At 49.9% G+C, this 19,409-nt stretch overlaps 4 protein-coding genes across 4 annotated transcripts; 2 read left to right on the plus strand and 2 right to left on the minus strand.

Moving 5' to 3' along the window:
* Positions 1–255: 255 nt before the first annotated feature.
* Positions 256–1,465, plus strand: LOC128270352 (uncharacterized). The gene is made up of 2 exons (XM_053007752.1): positions 256–641; positions 715–1,465. The coding sequence occupies exons 1-2, from the start codon at positions 256–258 to the stop codon at positions 1,463–1,465; spliced, it is 1,137 nt and encodes a 378-aa protein (XP_052863712.1).
* A 5,675-nt stretch (positions 1,466–7,140) lies between these two features.
* LOC128270353 (uncharacterized) lies at positions 7,141–9,971 on the plus strand. Its single transcript, XM_053007753.1, has 3 exons — positions 7,141–7,248; positions 7,320–7,504; positions 9,374–9,971. Exons 1-3 carry the CDS (start codon positions 7,141–7,143, stop codon positions 9,969–9,971), a joined length of 891 nt encoding a protein of 296 aa, XP_052863713.1.
* Positions 9,972–12,815: 2,844 nt separating this feature from the next.
* Positions 12,816–13,866, minus strand: LOC128270354 (uncharacterized). Its single transcript, XM_053007754.1, has 3 exons — positions 13,488–13,866; positions 13,235–13,424; positions 12,816–13,170 (listed from the first exon to the last, which is right to left on the minus strand). The coding sequence occupies exons 1-3, from the start codon at positions 13,864–13,866 to the stop codon at positions 12,816–12,818; spliced, it is 924 nt and encodes a 307-aa protein (XP_052863714.1).
* A 4,176-nt stretch (positions 13,867–18,042) lies between these two features.
* Positions 18,043–18,870, minus strand: LOC128270355 (uncharacterized). The gene is made up of 2 exons (XM_053007755.1): positions 18,447–18,870; positions 18,043–18,383 (listed from the first exon to the last, which is right to left on the minus strand). Exons 1-2 carry the CDS (start codon positions 18,868–18,870, stop codon positions 18,043–18,045), a joined length of 765 nt encoding a protein of 254 aa, XP_052863715.1.
* Positions 18,871–19,409: the final 539 nt, after the last annotated feature.

The raw sequence follows: 19,409 nt of genomic DNA on the forward strand, positions 1-19,409 counted from the left end.
GCCATCGGAGGGAGAGAGAGTTGGTCCATTTTCTTCCCGCCGCCGCCGCAGATCGCCGCTAGTGCACTGGGCGGCCCGAAGAAATGGATCATTCATCGCACCGAGTCTGGGTGATCAGCAGAGGAACCGCCACCGACGCTGCAAGTGCTGCTTCTGCGTGGTCTATCCACTATCTGCCGTGTCCGACGACCGCGAACGCAACCGCCCCGATCCCCATGAGCTCACAAGTTTCTTCCGTTTATGTCACTTCCAGAAATGGGATTCTTCGCACAGTGTCCACATAGGCCGGATCGCTCGAACTGGTTCAGATATGCGGTCGTGCTCGCTGCGCTGGTGCTGGGCTGCCTCGTCGATCCGGGCCAGCCGGAGGGCATCAAGCTGCCCGATCAAACGACCGCCACTGGATCGGGATCTCGGGAGACACCCATCCAATTTCTCCAGCAGCAGCAGCAGCCCGCGGTGGGAGAAGGTCGACGGCAGGGCAAAAACCTGCTCGACTTCATCGGCCTCGGAACGGGTGGCAACGTGGATCCGTATCTTGCCCGGACCAATGCCCAGTGCCTGAACGGAGAGCTGGCCGAGTGCTTCAAGTCGCAGGCCCTCAACACTTTCGGCGAATTCTTCGAAAGGGACCAGTACGAGTGAGTAGTTCTTGGTGGTTCTTGCAGGGGTTCTTCTTAATCCTAACCGCCGATCCCGTTGGCCCTTTCTCAGACTCACGACCGACGCACGGATCGTGCGGCTTCCCGAGACTCAGCTGCGCTCGTTGGGCCAGGAGGGCTTCGAGTACGTGGGCGAGTCGCGCCACACCGACTCCGAGTGGGAACTGATGTACAAGTACGCTCTGCGACGGCTGGAGCGTTTCGTCAAGTCGACGGCCCTGGAGTTCCAGATGCCGGACGACGTCACCGAGGAGGGCCGCTATTCGGCGCGCTTCATCGACGAAATCTCCGACGAGATCGATGTGATCGAGGACAAGAAGGCACCGCTCTTCACGCGCCACCGCCTGAAGAAGATGTTCATCCCGCTGCTCCTGATCCTGAAGGTGTTCAAACTGAAGCTCCTGCTGTTCCTGCCGCTGATCCTGGGATTGGCGAGCTTCAAGAAGCTGCTCGGTTTCCTGGCCATCATCATCCCCGGTGTCATCGGGTATCTGAAGCTGTTCAAGCCGCACCAGAGTTGCTGCACGAACGACATCTTCTCCGGTGGCTACCAGCCACAGTACTCGCCGCAGGGTCTTGGGTCGATCGGTTACAACCCGTACAAGGAGCACGCCAGTGGGCCCTCCGTACTGTACGGTCGGCCGGACGTGAGCTACGCGTCGCCGTACGGCAACTATTATCGGGACGCCGGACGACCCGACCTGAAGGGCAGCAACGTCAAGTTCGGTGATGACCTCGCCTACCAAGGGTACTCGGAGTACCGGGCTAGTGCCGGGGGCAAGGACGTGAAGGCGGAAAACTGAAGCACGAAATACTCGTTCAACTGCGGGGTCTGTAATTAAGAGTGTGGCCTATGGTATTGTCAGTCGGTCGCGTCCTGTGACGTAGCATAAGCTTTCGGTTGTGCGAGTGAGCGAGTTTTGAACGAACATGGTATGTATGCGTGCGTGTGTGTGTGATTCAAAAGTAGTGTAAATATTTATGATACTTAAACAAATGACGACCAACCATTGGGGAGAGCAAAGTTGGGCGAGTTGCTAAAGGTTCCTGCACTTCATCGCCATCATGCTTCAATGCGGGCAGGGTCGGTAAACACAATGAAAGTCACAAAGTAAATATCTCTTCAGTTCGGGAACTGTCTGAAGTTGTTTTAGTCATTTGAAAAGATCAATCGCCCGAAGATAACCGTACTGGAGTGTGGACGTATCGTACTTCGATAAGATGAGTAGAAGATTTTGAAGACTGCTCAAGGTTCAAGCTGCGTCCGAATAATTGAGACAGTTCGAGGGCCATCAGTAATTTAGTAGGTGAATCTTAAGATTGTAACTAAACAGAAAATGCGGCCAGCACACCGTCTTGTAATAAACTGAACAGTGAATTACCATTAAAAACTATCATATTGTTACCTAAATTCGTCCTGACATGAGTTATTCAGTTACATCATTGATTTGGATATTCGTACTTATTCTTCCGTACTTGACAAGCTTCGTTGAACACATAGGGTGGCCCATCTAGTTTTTGGATTCCGAAGATGGGGCGCAAAATATCGATTGTAGCTGCCGCTGGTGTATGGCACGAAGCGCCGTCCTGTTGTAACCAAATGTCGTCCAAGTTTTCAGCTTCAATTCCGCCCAAGAACCAATCAGTCAACATTTCTCAGCAGTTGCTGCCATCGACTCCCGGTGATAGTAATAGTCAGTAATGCTCATCGCTGTCACACAGCTGGCCTGGGTTCGAATCCCGGCGTGACAGCGGATTAGCGCGGGACCAACAAACTCACCCGTAAAACAAACCGTTACAGAAAGCATCAGAGATTAACATTGTCTCTGGTGCAGGCTAAGACCGCTCAGCGGTTGTAGCGTCAAATAAGATGAAGAAAGAAGTTGACTCGCCTTATTTGAAAATAAGTTTTAAATATTTCCCGACTTTCTGCAAACATACAGAGTCCAATTTCGTAAAGATCCAACTAAAATCTAAATGTTTACAATTTCTAGAGTGAAGGTCGACTTTTTAAAAGTCAAGTAATCCGTGGTTTAAAATCCAAACACTAAATGAATCATCCTTACTTTCGGACTACCGTATAAAAAAGATTTTTTTTTGATTATCAACAAGAGTTAAGAATAATGCCATAAGAGTTGCTAACTGTCAAGCGATATGACTTCTAGCGATATGAAAAACCATCAAAATCCCAGTCCCGGTCTTTATTAGTTTTATTGTGCACTAATAACTTTAATAAACTATGGGTAACGTCAACCATAGAAAAAACGGAGCAGAAACCTACTGCTGCTCTAGAGAACCACTTTGGCGTTGTTTAGGATGTTAGGCCAATGTTAGAACAAATTATTTTGAAAAGACGCTCAAAGATGGAGGTTTACAATCATGAATCATTCATGCTGTTACTGTTTTGAACCGATATGTTGTTCTATAAAATTGCGACACAATACTGGACTTCGATCCTTTCGCCAAATTGAGCGGAAGGTCAAAACATACATTGTTTTTCTTGCGAAAATACCTTAAACCAACATGTCTGGTAGCATGTAATTGTTTTGCCGTCAACAAACTCTTTCCCTTCGCACACGCTATACCGTGACACTGAGCGTGTGCGAAAAAAGCCACCTGAAAAGCATGTAATCCGGAGCGTGATGCATCGTGAAGCGCCGTTAAGTAGCCGGGAAAATAATTTCCGGCGGCAAAACGACACAAAAACTCCGAATCAAATGACGATGACTACTTACCCCCCATTCGGGTCACGATTAATGTCGGTCCCGGTCGGTGTTTTGTTTCAATCCTCATCGAAAGCGAGCTCGTCCAGGGCCCCTGCCCGGGGTTCTGTCACATTTCGTAATTTTTTATGAGCCGCCAATTTGGGCTTCGCAAGTCCGCGGGCCATCCGGCGACCGCAAACCGGGACCAAAGTGGGGCACGGCAGTGGCACTGGGTGAAGCGATCCGGCCACTTGAGCCCGGCGATCAGGAACGCCTCCGTAGGATAAATCAATCAGCCGCATGCCGGTCGTCCGAAAACCCGAAACCCCGTGGTTATTTTTGTTTCTTATTTGGGGCGCCCCCCCCCCCCGCAGGGGGGTGGTTTGCCAATGTCTGGTTTCCCATTGCGCCGGGTCTGGCCGGGTGGGACCAGGACGGAAGGAAACTCCAATTTTCTCGCCACCGCTGCTGATCGGTGCTGATTGTGGGGTGCCTCAGGAAGCACCATCGGCCGCATACGCATGTGTTGCTCCGCTGTTTGTAACTCGCGCAATCTCATCGAGAAGCCACACCGCTCATTGGCGGGCCCTCCATGGTCCCGTTCGAGTGTGTGTGCCTTAAATTATCGCTATCGCCTAGCCACCATCTCACCGTTGCCAAGAAACGCGGTAACGAGGCGATGCGACCTGACTTCGGGCGACAGCAGCCGGAGCCTTGCGCCGCAGTGCCTTGCGGTGCACAGCTCCCAAACTACTTAGCGAGCATAAAAATCGTGATTTATCAATGAAAGTTGCTCCTTTATCGGGTCGATCCGGTTCGGGAAAATGGGAAGAAAAGTGAAAAACCCCTTCCGGACAACGTGGGAGCCGGATTTCCGACGGCAGGCTGCGCACCGTGGCTCACGGCGGACGACGATGATGGCCGCCGATCTCGTCATGATAAAAAGAATCGTTAAGCCCCCCCGCCGGACGGTCAGTCACGGCGCGATGCCATTCGCGGGGTTGCTTGAGGTGGCGGTGTCTTCTTTTTTCCCGCGGGCATGCCACATTCGTGCTAAAAAGGAGCTTGGGACAAGAAAAGAAACACACCAACATGAGATTGGGTGACCGTGTCCCGGTGGTCCCGGGTACTCTTCTGGAACGCTCTGGTTGAATCATTTCTGGACCGTAAGCATCCGAAGCGACACATTCCGGACTCGCTGCCGTCCGTGACATTCTACAACTGTCACTGCCCCCCGGGGGGTGACATTTCTTCCCGTTTTATCCTGTGGCCGTCACATTATGTAGCAACTTTTGGTGGGACATTCATTCGGGGTTAGTGTTTCTATTTGGAAGGCAACCTAAAAACTTCAGATCGAAATCAAGATGAAAGCACAGTCATAGAAAACGTCTTGTGAATGTTTATGTTTTGCATTGCCCAAAGAAGCGTCTCAAATAAAAATAAAATTGAATGAAGTTCCATTTAAATTTCATAGCTCCGACGTAGCTTTACACAAAACACTTAATGCAATCATCACAGATTCACCGAATCATTTAAACTAATACGAGGGCTGTTCAAAAAGTTCTAAGACATTTGAATTTCCGCGGGCTACGTATGGTAAATTTTCGATTTTTTTGTGCCCTCCGAACACAAAAACACAACAACACAAAAAACACAAAAAATCCACAGGAAATGTTTTTTTATGGAGAAACTGAAGGAGGCCATGAAAGGACGACGATATGATACGATTTAGGAGACGAAGACGGCATTGCCAATGAGCCATATGTTGTCCAAGCAAAACAGCTGTTAAAAATGGACAGATTACTCAAAATGGCTGAACTTTTCACCATAAGTCACTGACATGTGTAGCAACCTAACGCAAAAAATCTAGAATCGGAAATTAAAATGTCTTAGAACTTTTTGCTCAGCCCTCGTATTGCGATCAACGATTTAGGTAAGTATTCCCGAGTGACCTAGTATAGTTGGGGATTGCTTTAAAAGATTGAAATGGTTTTTGCATTCCATTTTTGAATACTTTGTTTTGAGAATTTTGAACTGAACATAACATACATAAATAATGAAGCAATATCATAGAGAGTGGTGTCGGTGGATATTTATCTGCTTGGCATGCATGTTTCAGTACGATTCTCGGAAAATGGGTGACGTCCAGTCCATTTCAAGGAAGGGTTACTTTCGTATGCTTCTCCGAGTAAATCAGCTCGTGCTTCGGGGTCGATTACTGGCATCCAAATGTTCCATCACATATTCCAATTAAAAAAATTTCTCCGTGGAATTGCTGGGAGCAGTTAACTCATGGGCCTGTTAGTCCACGCAGTGGCATTAATCATTCGCTAGATGATTCTTTGATGGCGAATGATAATGATTTGGAAAAACTTATTCGCAACACTGATGGCTTCCGATTATCATTATCGTGGTTGATATGGCAGATGAAAACAAATTGGTCCTCCATATCACGCTCTCATGTAAGGCTCCAGTTAACTTTCACAAACTCTGTTGGGGTTTCATTGTAATCTATTTGCCTGAAACATCACCGAAAAGGATGCGAAAAATAGATCGTCCCGAAAGCGCAACATTTGCGTTCCGCCCGAGTGCCCAAACTCATGTGACAGTACAAATGCTAATAAATAACGCTAAGGTCAAAGTTCTTCACCTGCGCTCCTAGGACTCTCGTGGTTATGCCAGTAGCTTCGACTAAATGAATGTGTGTGTGCTATTCATATTGTATGCCAGCCTCCCCTTTGCCAAGTGATGCTTTTGAAAACAAACAACATCACGCATAAAAGAGACTCCACAAAGGCTGCGCTATAAAGCGCAGATCACGCTGCATCCAGTTTGCTTCTGCACCCTTTTTTATGCTCAGCGTGGCAACATAATCCAGGAGCTGTGTTGACCGTTGGCGAACTAGCGGGGGATCGAAGCACTCGAGGCGCCCGCGAGGACTCGAGGTTGGGCGACTCGTTCGGGAGAAAATGGTTTCACTTTGCGCCCGGGCGGGGGTTACTGCACCAGCTTTAATGGCCATTTTCCTGTGGCCACACAGTGCACCGGATGTGGTGGAAAGTGGTTCTGTTTGCTTACCTGAGTCGGTGGTGGGCCTCTGTGAAAGGAAAACAGAAATTTCTAAACAAGTTCCTTAGATGGGCGTCGATGGCGGTGGCGATGGTGGCCACGAAACGAGAATGTTTTCCCACTCGGTGGCCGAGGGGTTCCCATGGAGAGCAGCCCCCGGTTCCCAACCGGTGCAGTTTAAGGTGCATTCCCCGCGATGGTTGATGGAAAAACAATTTCACTGCCCAACGGATGCCGGAGCAGCACTAACGACATCGTTTTTCCTTTCCACAAACGCCCAGGCCCCAAAGGGAGCACCCTCGGTCGGTCGGTCGGTTTCTTCGCCAATTTAACCTACTTCGCGTGCCACCCGGGCCCCCTACGGCATCCCGCGGCACACGCGACAGAAACCGGTACCGGTCGCTCCAATCAGGTTCTTCTGCTGCTGGAGCCCTTGGCCGTGCTCCAGGTGGCCGGGATGCTGCTGGGTCGGTGCATCTTCTCGCGCGGAGCCGCCTATAAATACGCCTGCCGCCAACGACGGGGCGTAGTTTTGTCTCTCCGCCGCCGCTAGGATCAAGATGTGCAGTGGCCACCGGGCGACGACGTGCAGTGCAACGGAGTAGTGTCCAAGGCCCAGTGTATTCGAGCGTCCGTGAGCGAGTGCGTGAACCAAGGAAGCAGTGACCTCGAACTCGAAGCACGAAGGCTTGCAGCCGGTGAACATGGCGAAAGTGGTGATCCGTCTAGTGCTGGTGGCCGCGGTCTGCGCGTTGGTGGCACGGATCGAGGCCAACCCGGCGGTGGACAGTGGCAGTATCGTGAATCACCTGGTGAGGCGTTTAATCACTAGGCTTTCGAGAGCCCTCCGGCAGTAATTCGCTAATCCTTGTGTCGTTCAAAGGAGGCCGAGCACGGGACGCTCAGCAAGGCGGCCCTCGAGGACGGCTTCATCCGCAGGCTCGGCGGGAAGTGCACGCAGAAGGACAACAGCTCATGCGTGATGCTGAAGCTGGTCACCTACATGAACCGGATGCTGAAGAAGTCCTCCATCAGCCTGAGCGACAGTGTGGAGCTGATGAAAACACGGTAAGACCACGTGGCCCCCAACGGTTGATGACGGTTTTTTTGCACGTGTTGATGGAATTAAAGTGCCGATTGTTATTCTCCCGTTTAAAAAATGCTGTGGCCTTTAAGCTCCAATGCAAGATCCTTTTTCACGAGCCGTCATTCCGTCGATTGGAAATTTAGAGTAGTCTGCCTTTTTGATTGTCGCTTTCAATATACTTTGAGTGAGTCATTCGTCAGACTTTCTCGCTGCAATGTGTTCGGGTACATCCGGAGGTACCTTTACACTTTAATCTCGATCGTGTCAACAAAAAACTCTCTCGGTGGCTTCGCTATGTTTTTAAACCATTTCTGCTTTTATGGTCTGGAAGCTAAGGCGTCCCTGCATTCGGTGTTCTTTAACGATCGTCTCGAATCCATTTGGGCTTCTTGCGCTTATCACTTTCACTCCATTACCCTGTGGTCTTCAAATTCGTCGAGTGCGTGTTACCATCCGGGTTGTGGATTGTTTTTTTTCTCTCTCTAATGTTGTTCTCCGTGACATATTAAGGCGTCATTTATTTAACATTTATTCCTAAATATTCTTATATCTTAAATTTGGACAGTACACAAGTCCAAAAGAGACCACCAGAAGAACCAATGAAAAACAAGGGAAATGTAACCAATGTTGTAAAGAGATATTAAAGTAAAGTGCCGACGATGCACAGTTACAGATTTAAGGCCAACGAGTCACTGGGTCTAGGAGGAACCGAAGAATATTGATGAGCAAAAAGACATTCAACTGTAACATTGGACGCCTTCGGACAACCAGCTTAGGTGCGGATAGGTGAACATTGGCGATAAGGCCTTAAGGAAAGGATCTCCTTGGCCACAAGGAAAGGAGTATCAAGTTGGATTCATTGGACCAGCTTATGATAAGCCTTGGCATCATGATAGTTCTGTTGGTAGTCTCCTGGTAATGTTCCTTAACGATAAGCTTAGAATCTAATACAACACCGACGGACTGAGTGAACCGTTCAAGCCTTGCAATGTATACGTGTAGTAAATGGGACATTTCTTACATGGAAAGACCACCAACAGACATACCGTTGCCAATGTACCAACCGGTCGAGTGTCTTGAAGCACTAGAAACACTTTAAAGTGGTCCCGTCGCGTTTTGGAGCTGCCAGCATCGCAGGCCGGCGCAGACATTGGTCTGTGGCACTGGAAAGACATTTTGAAAATAGTTCCATAATGATCCCAGATATCAGCGATTTACATCGCATGATTAGATACGTTCTCGATCCGTCGGTGGATGGGTTTCTGTGGGGCCTACCTATTGTGACGCGCCTATGCAAAATGGAAAATGAGAAATGATTTCCCGGCCGACGTTTGCTTTGTGGACGGCAACTCTATAATGCCTATTTGCTTATCAACCCGACCACCCAATCTGTGGTCCACCCGGGTGCCCCGGAGCGAGGGTTTGGGAAAAGCTTCCCATTTTCCCAATCAACATTGACTGACTACTGATAGGCCAGGGCCGGTCCCGAGTGTGGTTCCGTGCGGAGAATATCTTTCGCATTAATGCCGAACCAAAGATGTCATGGCGCGGTCGGGCATACCGAGCGAGGAAGGTTGAGCTCAATCAGCCGCCCGGAGTCTAAACCTCAATGCGGAAGATTGAATTATGCCTCCTTCTATTGTTCCTTGTTGGTATCCGTGTATTCCCGACTCCACCCGGCGTTTAGATATGTGGCCCGGTGAGTATTTGATAACCTATGCCGATGGTGCGGCGTGTCCTTATCGTGATGCAGAGAGCTGGGGCAACATGACAAAGCAATCGGGGATCCTGTAACGTGGCGTAAGGGTTATTGTTTGTGAACCACTTTGTTGTTGTGTTTCCGTCCGCAGGAGCGACGAGCAGCTGGCGACGGACGCGGACTCGGCCGAGGAGCTTGCGGTGCTCGGGCGCTCGAACACCTCCGACGACCACAAGCTCAGCGTGATGGTGGCCGACAAGATCTGGCGCTTCATCCACAGCCGCAGCGTCAAGTGGCGGGCGGCGCGGGCCGCCGACGTGGTGGTGGCGTCCGGCGAGGGTGGCAAGCTGAACTTTGGCGTCTCGCTGGACACGCGTAAGTTGTTCGAGGAGGGCCGCGGCCGCCTGAAGCAGTACGCTCCGATCCTGGGCGCCGTCATCATGAAAGCCGTCCTTGTTGGGGCGCTGGTGCTGAAGGGCGTGGCGCTGCTGGTCGGCAAGGCGCTGCTCGTCTCGAAGCTAGCCCTGGTGCTGGCCAGCATCATCGGCATCAAGAAGCTGCTGCACAAGAAGTACGTCACCTACGAGGTGGTTGCCCATCCGCCGGAACCGCACCACCATGTGGATACGTACAGCTCGGGCTGGGCCCGGGCGCTCGACGGGTTCGTGGAGTCGTTCTCCAACGAGCTCAACCGGAGGCTCATCTCCGACCCGCACGAGATGGCCTACCAGCAACAGCAACCCCACTAGGGCCGGAGAGCTGCTGCGAATGGCCGGTCGGAGGTACCTGTGGCGCCGTGCGTTGCGGCGTGCGTCGCCTTAAGACGTTTCATCTGCCAAATTCTTCTTTCATCGAGACACTCGAGGCTTGGGGAGCTTTTATTGCAATAAACTATTTATTTTATTTATGTTTACACTCTGAAAGCGGCTTGTTTTGAATGCGTTACGGTGGTGGACGGTTTCAAACTTTGAAGAGGATTGTTTTGTAGGAAGAAATACCAAATTTAGGCACTGACTTCGACATTGGCGACCAACTGTAACGGAAGACATATCACGAAGGCAATGCATTTCTCTGACAATCGGTAGATAACCAGGTACATGAAATAATTATAATCCTTCCATCGAAGGTTTAATATGATTTCAAGCTATTATTCCACAGATCCAAAGTTAGCAGCGCTTCGTTTCGATCGTACCAAAAATTTACTGTTCTTCAAATGCACACTGTAAATTTTTTTTGAAGTAATTCGAGACTATTAGTGACCGTAACAGGATCGAAGACGAATGTTCTGTTCGTCAACGGCGGCACTGTATGATGACATTATAAACAATAGGTTCCGTACTATCCGATCCTCTTGGGCAACCACAGCCACGAACTCTGCAAATAACCTAGAAAAGAATAAGATTAGAATAGAAAAACAGATGTTCATTTCGAACTCAATTTGTACCTATGATCTTCAGTGATAAGACCCATACAATAGCTTAAGTGATGCTAAGTTACGAGTCATACACGCTACATATTACCTGTTCGATTTCGGTCCCTTACAGCGACAGGAGATTTTATAAAAAGATTTATATAGTATTTATTCTGGTGAATCTTTATTAAAATTCTTGTCGCTACCCCCAATTGGACGAACTGTAAGTCGTAATCAGACTAAATGTGAAGACTATCTAGAAATTTGCGTGTTTCTAAGAGCTCAATTTGCGGTGTTACCTCAAGTAAGTTTATCGATTTTTATGAAGATTGCGCAAAGAGGATGCCAACATTTTTTTGTCTTTTGAATGAAATTTCTTTTGAAGCACTTCGTTGGCTCAGATTTATCAAAAACACAAACCTGTAAAAATTACTAAAAAGGCTCGTGCACGGTCACGAAACACTCCAAGAAGTGCGGAAACTGGGAAAATCATTTCTAAAATAAAGAATTGACGTTCTAAATTCATTGTTTTAACTTGAGTAATGTGGGATAATCCTGATATTTCGGGAATCGAGAAATGAGAATGAAATGAGGCGTTGTGACGCACTCCGGGAACAGCTAGTATAATTGGACATATCGGTAAGCCATATTTAGGCTCACAATGTAGATATTCCGGGACAAGTAAAGTCCAATGGAAAAGATAATAAAAATGTCTAGATACCGGGCACCGGACGTAGTTTCGCAATAACTATTCAACATTGTTTTCTTCCACAAAATGGTTCCCTTCAATACCTACCATTAGCAATACAACGCACTTTGTCAAAGTGAACCTGCAGTGAAAAGCTTTTCCGGCAGGACCGTATCCTGTGTGTCGTCCATACGTCGCATGGCTGGTACGCCGTCGGGTATCATGTTGCCACTTGCCACTTAATTGACCGGCTGCATGTCTACGGCCGCCGCTTGTTAGTGCAGCTGATCATGCTCATATTGTAACGCTTTCGAAAGCGTCCGAACATGATACGAAATGTGAAATCCACCCGTCCCAGGTGCTGCAGGTGCTTATTACAACACACGCTCTACAAGCGAAGAGAGCACAGGAACAGGTCTCCCACATCCTGCAGGTCCTACGAAAGGGTGTTTACTTTCGACTCTGGCCATAACGAACACTTCGGCATCGACCGCATCGACAAGCATTAGTTTCCGCACCACCAGTCCGGTGGTGCTCCACTTCCCCGCATGCCACTCGTTTCACGACTCGTTGGCTCTCGGACGTCCGGAGGCGGTCCAGAATATTGACCACGGGGGCCAGTGCCTGTAGACTAATTGATTCATAAACACTTTCGTTCGCTACTCTCCATCTCTCCGGACCGGACTGGGACACCGTTCAAATGAGGATTTGCATGTCCAACCCCAATCCCCGTCTCAGGCCATTGCTCAACTGCCCCAATAATGCGCGCACGACTGCACATTCCTCCGGCCAGCGAGGCCGGACCATGATCGAAACAGTCGGCATGGTCTGCTGGCTGACTGGCCGGCCGGTCCCTTAGTGGGTCAGTATGCTAGCCGGCCAGTGGGTGAGCACACGGGGCACTAGCACTAGCTCATTCGTTTCTTTCGGAAGGTGCCCGACTAGAAAGGACATCGACGTACACGCAAGTTAACTCTTTTCGTCGCAAGTAGCAAATAAATAAATAAATAAATAGTTTATTGGCGCAAAACTCTTTGGAAACAGGCGGGGACAGGCTTTCGGACTAAGACAAGTGGGGTGGCAGTTGGCGGGGGGAGGGCAGTTTCGTCAGCGTTGTCCGACCCGATCAGCGCCGGGGCCGACCGGGGGAGACATGAGAAACAAATAATACAACAGACGCGTTACGGACGTTCTACAGTTGGCGCGCTCTCGGCACTTTGGTTATCCTGGGCGGGATGCGGTCCTGGTGTCCACGTCCAGAATATCTGGACCATGTCCCATTCTCGCTCCCTCTCTCACACACTTACTCTCTCTCTCTCTCTCTCTCTCTCACTCTCTGGGTGTCACTTGGGACCCGCGTTGTCCTTCGCAAGGTTCGGTTCTTCTCTCTCTCTCTACTGGCGCCGCGCCTATCGCCACACCCTAGGGTGCCGTTTCCGGTCCGGGTGCCGCAGCACGGACGGCGACGGGTTCTGCTTGGGGATGCTGGCTACTTTAGAGGTACTTGGCTGCGCCCTGGGTCGGGTAAAAGTCCTGCCGCTTGATCTTGCTGCCGGCGCTGAAATGATGACGCTCGTTGCCGCTGGCGACCGACACGGGCTGGGCCGGCGAGCTGCCGGACTTGTCCGCGGCGGCGTTGGCGTCGACGACGGCGGCGTTCACGTTGCTGGCCGCTCCCAGGCCCCCGTCGGCGCCGTGCAGGGCCGACGGCCCGTCGTGGTGTCCCAGGTGGCCGCCCAGTCCCATCGAGTACACGTCGTTGCTGGCTCCCGGGAAGCCGTGGTGGAAGTCCATACCGTACGGCATCATGAACGGTTCCGGATGGTCAAAGTACGGCGGCGGCATAACGCTGTAGATGAGTCGGGAATATGGTTTGAATCTTACGAGCTCAACCGCCCAAAGGGAGCACTTACGCGACTGGTTCCATGAGTTTCTTGAACGTCATCATTGCTACGACAATTAGGGCAATTTTAGCGACCAAAAAGGCCTTAATCGCGAGCAGCTTCACACCGGCGATGGCAAGCGCATACCAACCGATCTGGCTGAAGACCAAGAATGCGGGCACGAAGAAGCGCATATGCTTGCGGGTCCTTCCACGGGCACCTGCCACGGGAGAGAGATGCGTGAGAGGGACAGAAAGAAGGGGGGCGCTACACGGTGACCTACCATCGGCCTTTCGGAGCAGCGACACCTCGATAAAGTTCGGATAGTCAGCCGAGCGCTCCACGTTGACGACCATCGGACCAAGCGGGACCTGGAGGGCGTTCCCGCTGAGGAAGTCGAGCGCGCGGGACGAGCGGCCCTCGACCTGGAGCGGGATGTGGTCGACCGGCTGGACGCTGAACACGCCGAAGTCGATCGAGCGGCGATCCTTCAGCTTCTGGATGACGTCCTGTGCCAGGCCCGTCACGCAGCTTACGTTGTTGACGCACGACCAGCTCAACTCGCCCACCACACCTTCCGAGTGAGCTGGCGAGGGCACGCTCGCGCCCTGCACGGCCACCACGCAGATCACCAGGATGGAGATCACTTTCTTGAACGACATACTGGCTGCCTTCTGCTGCTGCTGCTGCTCTGTGTTTAACTGTTCTCGGCGCAAGGCGTTCCACGCGTTCTAGAGAGTTCCCACACACAGACACACACACACGGAAGGTCCGGCACACCAACGCACACACGCACACGCACACAACCCGCTTGCTGCTCGACGGTCACGACGATCGCTGGCTAGCTCTCATTCGGGCACTCCGCCTTATCCGATGTTATCACTAAACACTAAGAAGCCATAAAATGATGCTTTTGGCGAGGATCCAACGAGTTTTATTCACTTCACAGTTGCTGAGCAGGCCAGCCCATCCCCACCCGGCGGCCCACCGGGAGCGGGATGGCTTGCGCCGGAAAAGCGCCTGCTGAAGCGAACCGACCGAGCGCGAGGAAAAGCCTAAGGAAAAGCCCCCGCCAGCCAGCCAGCCAGCTGTGTGGTGGCAAATTCTTCGCAGCGCCCTTGAAGGAAGAAAAGCGCCCCCCCCCCCGTCACGGGCCTTTTGGGTGGGGGGCGCCATTTCAAATTGGATTAATTAACAAGCCCGCACGGACACGCAAAACATAACACACAACGGATTCAGGTTCGGGAAAACCGGGCGCCCCTCTGTGTGTGTGTGGGTTTTTGCGTGGGTTGTTTGTTTGCCATCCAGCGAACCGTCCGACGGGAAAAGTGTGCCAACATGGGCCTTTCGGTCCGCACCGGACCGCGGTCCTTGCGCACAGGCGTTTAGGATTTTTCACTTTTCATTCGACAACCAACTGTACCCGGGCGCCCGAACAGCACGCCCTGCGCTTGTTGCGTGGTTGTGCCGCATGACTGGAGGGAAAAGTTTTTCCCCGCGCGCCAACGAGGCGCAGTAGAACGCGCGTAGAGGCGGGCCCCGTTTTCCCGAGCGATCTCGAGCATCCTGGGCCTGGGCGCCGGGGCCGCAGACAGTCGTACCGTCGAGCCGTCGAGGCCGTTTTCACTGAAAGCTAACAAGCCGCGCTGCGTTATCATTAATCGGCGGTGTATCCGAGGTGGGTGATGATTTTTCACTTTCCATCACTCCGGAGCACAAGAGCGACACCCGCGCCGTGTGGCACTGTGGTGAACGGCTTGGTGTGTTTACATAAGCCGGGCAGCCGGGCGTTGAAAGAAGGACATAATTTATGGCCAACTGCCCGATCTGTCATTTTCCTAACCGATGCTTCATAAACCACATCCCGATCTTATCGTCTAAACGCTGCAACATAGTGCTGATATGTTGTAACGATATTTTCTCCTTTCGCTGGTCACGCTACACTGTGATCATCTGATCCGTGTAGGTAAAGCGGCCCTCTAATCAACCTTTCTAACACCAACGACCTTAGATCTGTTGATATGCCAATATAAAATACCAATCAATAGCATAGAGGTGGAATGACAGCAAACATTCCACTTATGCGCAAAAAAGTAGCAAACATTGACTCACGCCAAACAGCACCCATAAACCGCGAATTCCCCGAACCCAGATTACCGTCCAAAGCCGACCGCCCCGCCACCACGGGGGTGCCTCCACGCGATCCGCAAGATCGTTAAACTTCGCCAAGGCGCATCGCACTGCATTTCCCCACGGTCGCTGGCCATTCAGTTTGGGTCCATTGGGGCCCTACTTTTCCACCGAGGCCCGGCCGGGAGAGCCGTACAAGCAAATACCCAAATCAAACATATTCAGCAGAAAAACTACGCCAACAGCAATGCGTCACGCACCGAAGGGCAGCAGCAGCAGGGAATGGGCAACAAAGCAGGCTTGCAACCGGACACACACTGGACCGGGGGGTGCAGTGCGCTGTGTCCTGTGCAGTGCGGTGCAGTGCGCTGGGCCAAAAGAAACCAAAAGTAAACGAAACATTTGCCACAAAATGTGTTAAATGTGAAAACTACTGCCGAAGATCGACAAACTGTGCGATTCCGTTACGGACCGGGCGTTGCACATATGCTCGGCAGCCTTTTAATGATCACCGCTGCTCGGACGGACGGATTCGGTGGATTCAAAAGCGCATTCATCACTCATTGATTGCAGTTACTCGAATCCATTTTAACGTCAAGCTTAAGAAAAATGATGCGTTTGTGTATCAAAATAATACATATTCATTTAATATTCATTCATTCAATATTTCTTCATTCGTAGCAATTGAAAAGAAACGATCGTGATCGAATTTTAACGCCATCTGTATTTAATTGCCGTATTTTCCACTGAAAATATTATAAGTAGCAAGATCTTAATCACATTGTGATCGAAAGACTTCAACATTACTTTAAGCGAGGAACCTTCGTTGAGTTACATTTTTCAAATTAACACTACCGCTAAGCACCGTTGGTTTATACTTTAACTTCAACCGATAGTTTCACCGATTCCCTAGATGTTATCGATTCACGCCAATTGTTGATAAGACTGTTCCTCGAGATGTTTGAGGTACAGGTTAAATGAAATTTATATTGCTTAAACGTCCTGAGCTGACAATACATAAGCTTTCTAAGTTTCTAATCTTTCTGGTGAAATCAGCAAATCGAACCTTACTTACTGTTGGTAGTAATAAAAGCATTCCTCCATGAGACCTTCTATATTTCTTTTGAGGAATAATTTAAGAACAACAGTGCCAACTGCCAATGTAATTTATTATTGTTATATTCCCGATCCATACCAAAATGGACTAAGACCAGGGTTTGCAGGGTTTTTGAAAATACACTACAGTCTTGAGAATTTGAAGCAATTTCAGTGATCTTTGGTAGTGAGAAGAATAATAATGTTGGGATATTCGAAGAGAGACTCTATTCGTTAAAGTTAACGTTTGGAATAAATAAAGTTTTGATTAGCACAGCCAAGTTATTTGTAAGCGATTGACTTTGATTTAGTGGATAAAATAAGTGAATACGAAAATGTCAATGAACAATTAATGCAGATCAACAACAGAAATTCGTTGGTACTAGCGAAGTGTCAAGAAAAATTAATGTGAAAGCTTTCTGTCGGGAAAACTTCATCTACGTATCTCAAAAGCTCTTCGACAGATCGTTGCGCCTAACAGATGCAACCTGTGCAACTAGCAGATCGCCGTTGGTTGTCATCAGGTCTTTCATTTCGGTTTGTATAAGTTTCATCATTAACGTCTATTTAAAAGTCATCTATAACTTTGCCTGTAAGAATGGAACTGTCCTTTAGAACCTTCATGCCTTTCCCCATTTATCTTTTCATCCTTTCAGCCTTTCTATTTGATGTGTAAATTTGGCTTAAATGTTTAGTTTGTTTAGACCCGTAGTTAGATTAACGTGGTTTCGGTTCATGTTTTCTTTGTTGTTTGGCTCACTGTGTGGTTTGATTGTACAGGTTTAGCTGTCGTCCAGCGGTCGAATCCCTGGCACCGACGTAACATTCACAAGCAGAAGACCGTCGCCTCGTGCGCCTCGGGGTGTTGGAAAACCAACGATGTCTATCCCTCCACAGAGCGAGCTAAACAGGGATACAGGAAACACATAACGCACTAAACTTGTCTACTTTTTGCCAATAGAACCTCTAGTCACTGAACTAGATACACTGGCTACGCCGGAAACAATATACACCCGCTGAACAGCATAATCCACAAATAAAAACGGAACTCCACCTATTGGCAATAAAAAGATTCATATTCATCAATCTGATACAGAAAATAAAACATCAAATCAAACCCGACAACAACAATAATATAAAATCAATGCATCCGATGCATTGCATTGTAAACGTCGCCGAGACAACAAACGTTTGTCAGATGAATGCAAAAATAATGGATTTCTTTTCAGCCAACCTGTTATTTTCAAAATGGCCTCGCTTTAAAAAAATCATTCGTATGTGAATATGAGAATAGGACAAGGCCTTGAAGCCGTAACACAAAGATCTGCCCAGAAATTTACCGCCCTAAACTAACTTACCTTATTTACTTACCGCAACAACAAAATTAGTTAGAAAGTAGGGAGTCACAATTGTAAATTATGGTTTGGTCAAATTCTTGGGAAAACCGTTGCGAGGAAACAAAAATTCAACGCTCATTTGACTGATGAACGCCAGATCAAGCACGATGATGGACCGATTTCATTTATTGCTCCTTTGGGATGTCTAGTAGCCGAGGTTTTCAGTTACACATGTAATAATAAATTAGGTAATAAATAAATTAGCTTCACCCGCGGCTAGTACTTGTAGTTCGCGATTGGTGCCCAGCCGTTGTACGCCAGTAGGTTGGCAGCCACGTCGCTCTTTGGCGAGCGGCGTTTCCGGTCGGCGTGCTGAATGTGGTCATCCGAATGCACCTCGAAGTGCTCGTCGTTGTGCCGTCCCTTGTGGTCACCCTGTTCGGTGAGCTTCTTCAGTCCCAGGATGGCCGACAGTAGCAGGGCGACCATCGACACGCCTAACGCCTTCAGTGCCAGAAGTCCGACGCCACCGAATCCGAGCGCCGCCAACAGCTTGCCCATCATCAGGCCCATCATCATGATCGCCCCGAGACCTCCCTTGTCCTTTTTACGAGCCTCTGCAAAAACAAAACCAGGGACTTGTCACCACGGAACGCGCGGATCATCACGGAATCACCAACCTGCTACATCGGCAATAACGTCCTGATCGAGCGATCCGAAGGCAGTTCGGATGGCATCCTGAATGTCGCTCCGCTTCAGCAGCTGACCGAAGTTGATCTTGATTTCGTGGCTCTGCAGGTACTTTCCGACCCGTCCGAAAACGGTTCGATCCTCCTCCGTCACCTCGTTGAGCGATCGCTCACGCTCTTCACCGTCGGACACATCCACGATTTCGACGCCCGGGAACAGCTTAACCACACTGACCTCTTCCAGCTTGACGGGCCGTGCGAGGCGCTTCAGCAGATGACGTGCCACTTTGGCGCCGTGACAGGACAACGAGCCTTCGCCAGTACCACAGTCCTTCTGATCTTTCGCCACTGACAGAGCCGAACCGATGGCCAGCACACACCCGAACGTGATCACAGCACCTAGGAGCACTTTCATGATGGATCAGTCTCACGGCAGTTTCGTTTGTTCACACGATCGGCGGACAATAAATCACAGTTCACGGACGAGTGCGGTGACGAACGAGCTGTCTCAGATCTGGTGCACGAACGGATCTTCTACCGGGAACGGCTGGGCACCAACTGACGTCTAACTGCAATTGCGCAAGCCGCTTTTATACAGGTAAATTATCCACTTCCCCGGTTCCCCGGTGATCCCGTGGCTCAAGAATGGTCCCGCGGCCATGATCGAAATTATTGCTTCTTTCTCCCTCGAGCCCCCGGTGGCCCCAAGATCCCAAGGAGGCCCAAAACCGAAAAGCGGAACTGGAACGCCGTGCTGGGAGCCGGGAGCACACACCAGGCAGGCACCAAGGAGCGATAGAGCAATGCGATCGGTCATACGATCAACCGCAGAAATTGATTACTTACAGTTTCTAATGCCAATACTGCTTTCCAGTGCTTTGTTTTCTCTCTCTATCTCTCTATCATTTTTCATTCCTCAAGTTATTCGGTACGAGTGCGTTTAGCTGCTCCGAA

This window comes from Anopheles cruzii, chromosome 3, assembly GCF_943734635.1.
Source record: "Anopheles cruzii chromosome 3, idAnoCruzAS_RS32_06, whole genome shotgun sequence".
NCBI lineage: Eukaryota > Metazoa > Arthropoda > Insecta > Diptera > Culicidae > Anopheles > Anopheles cruzii.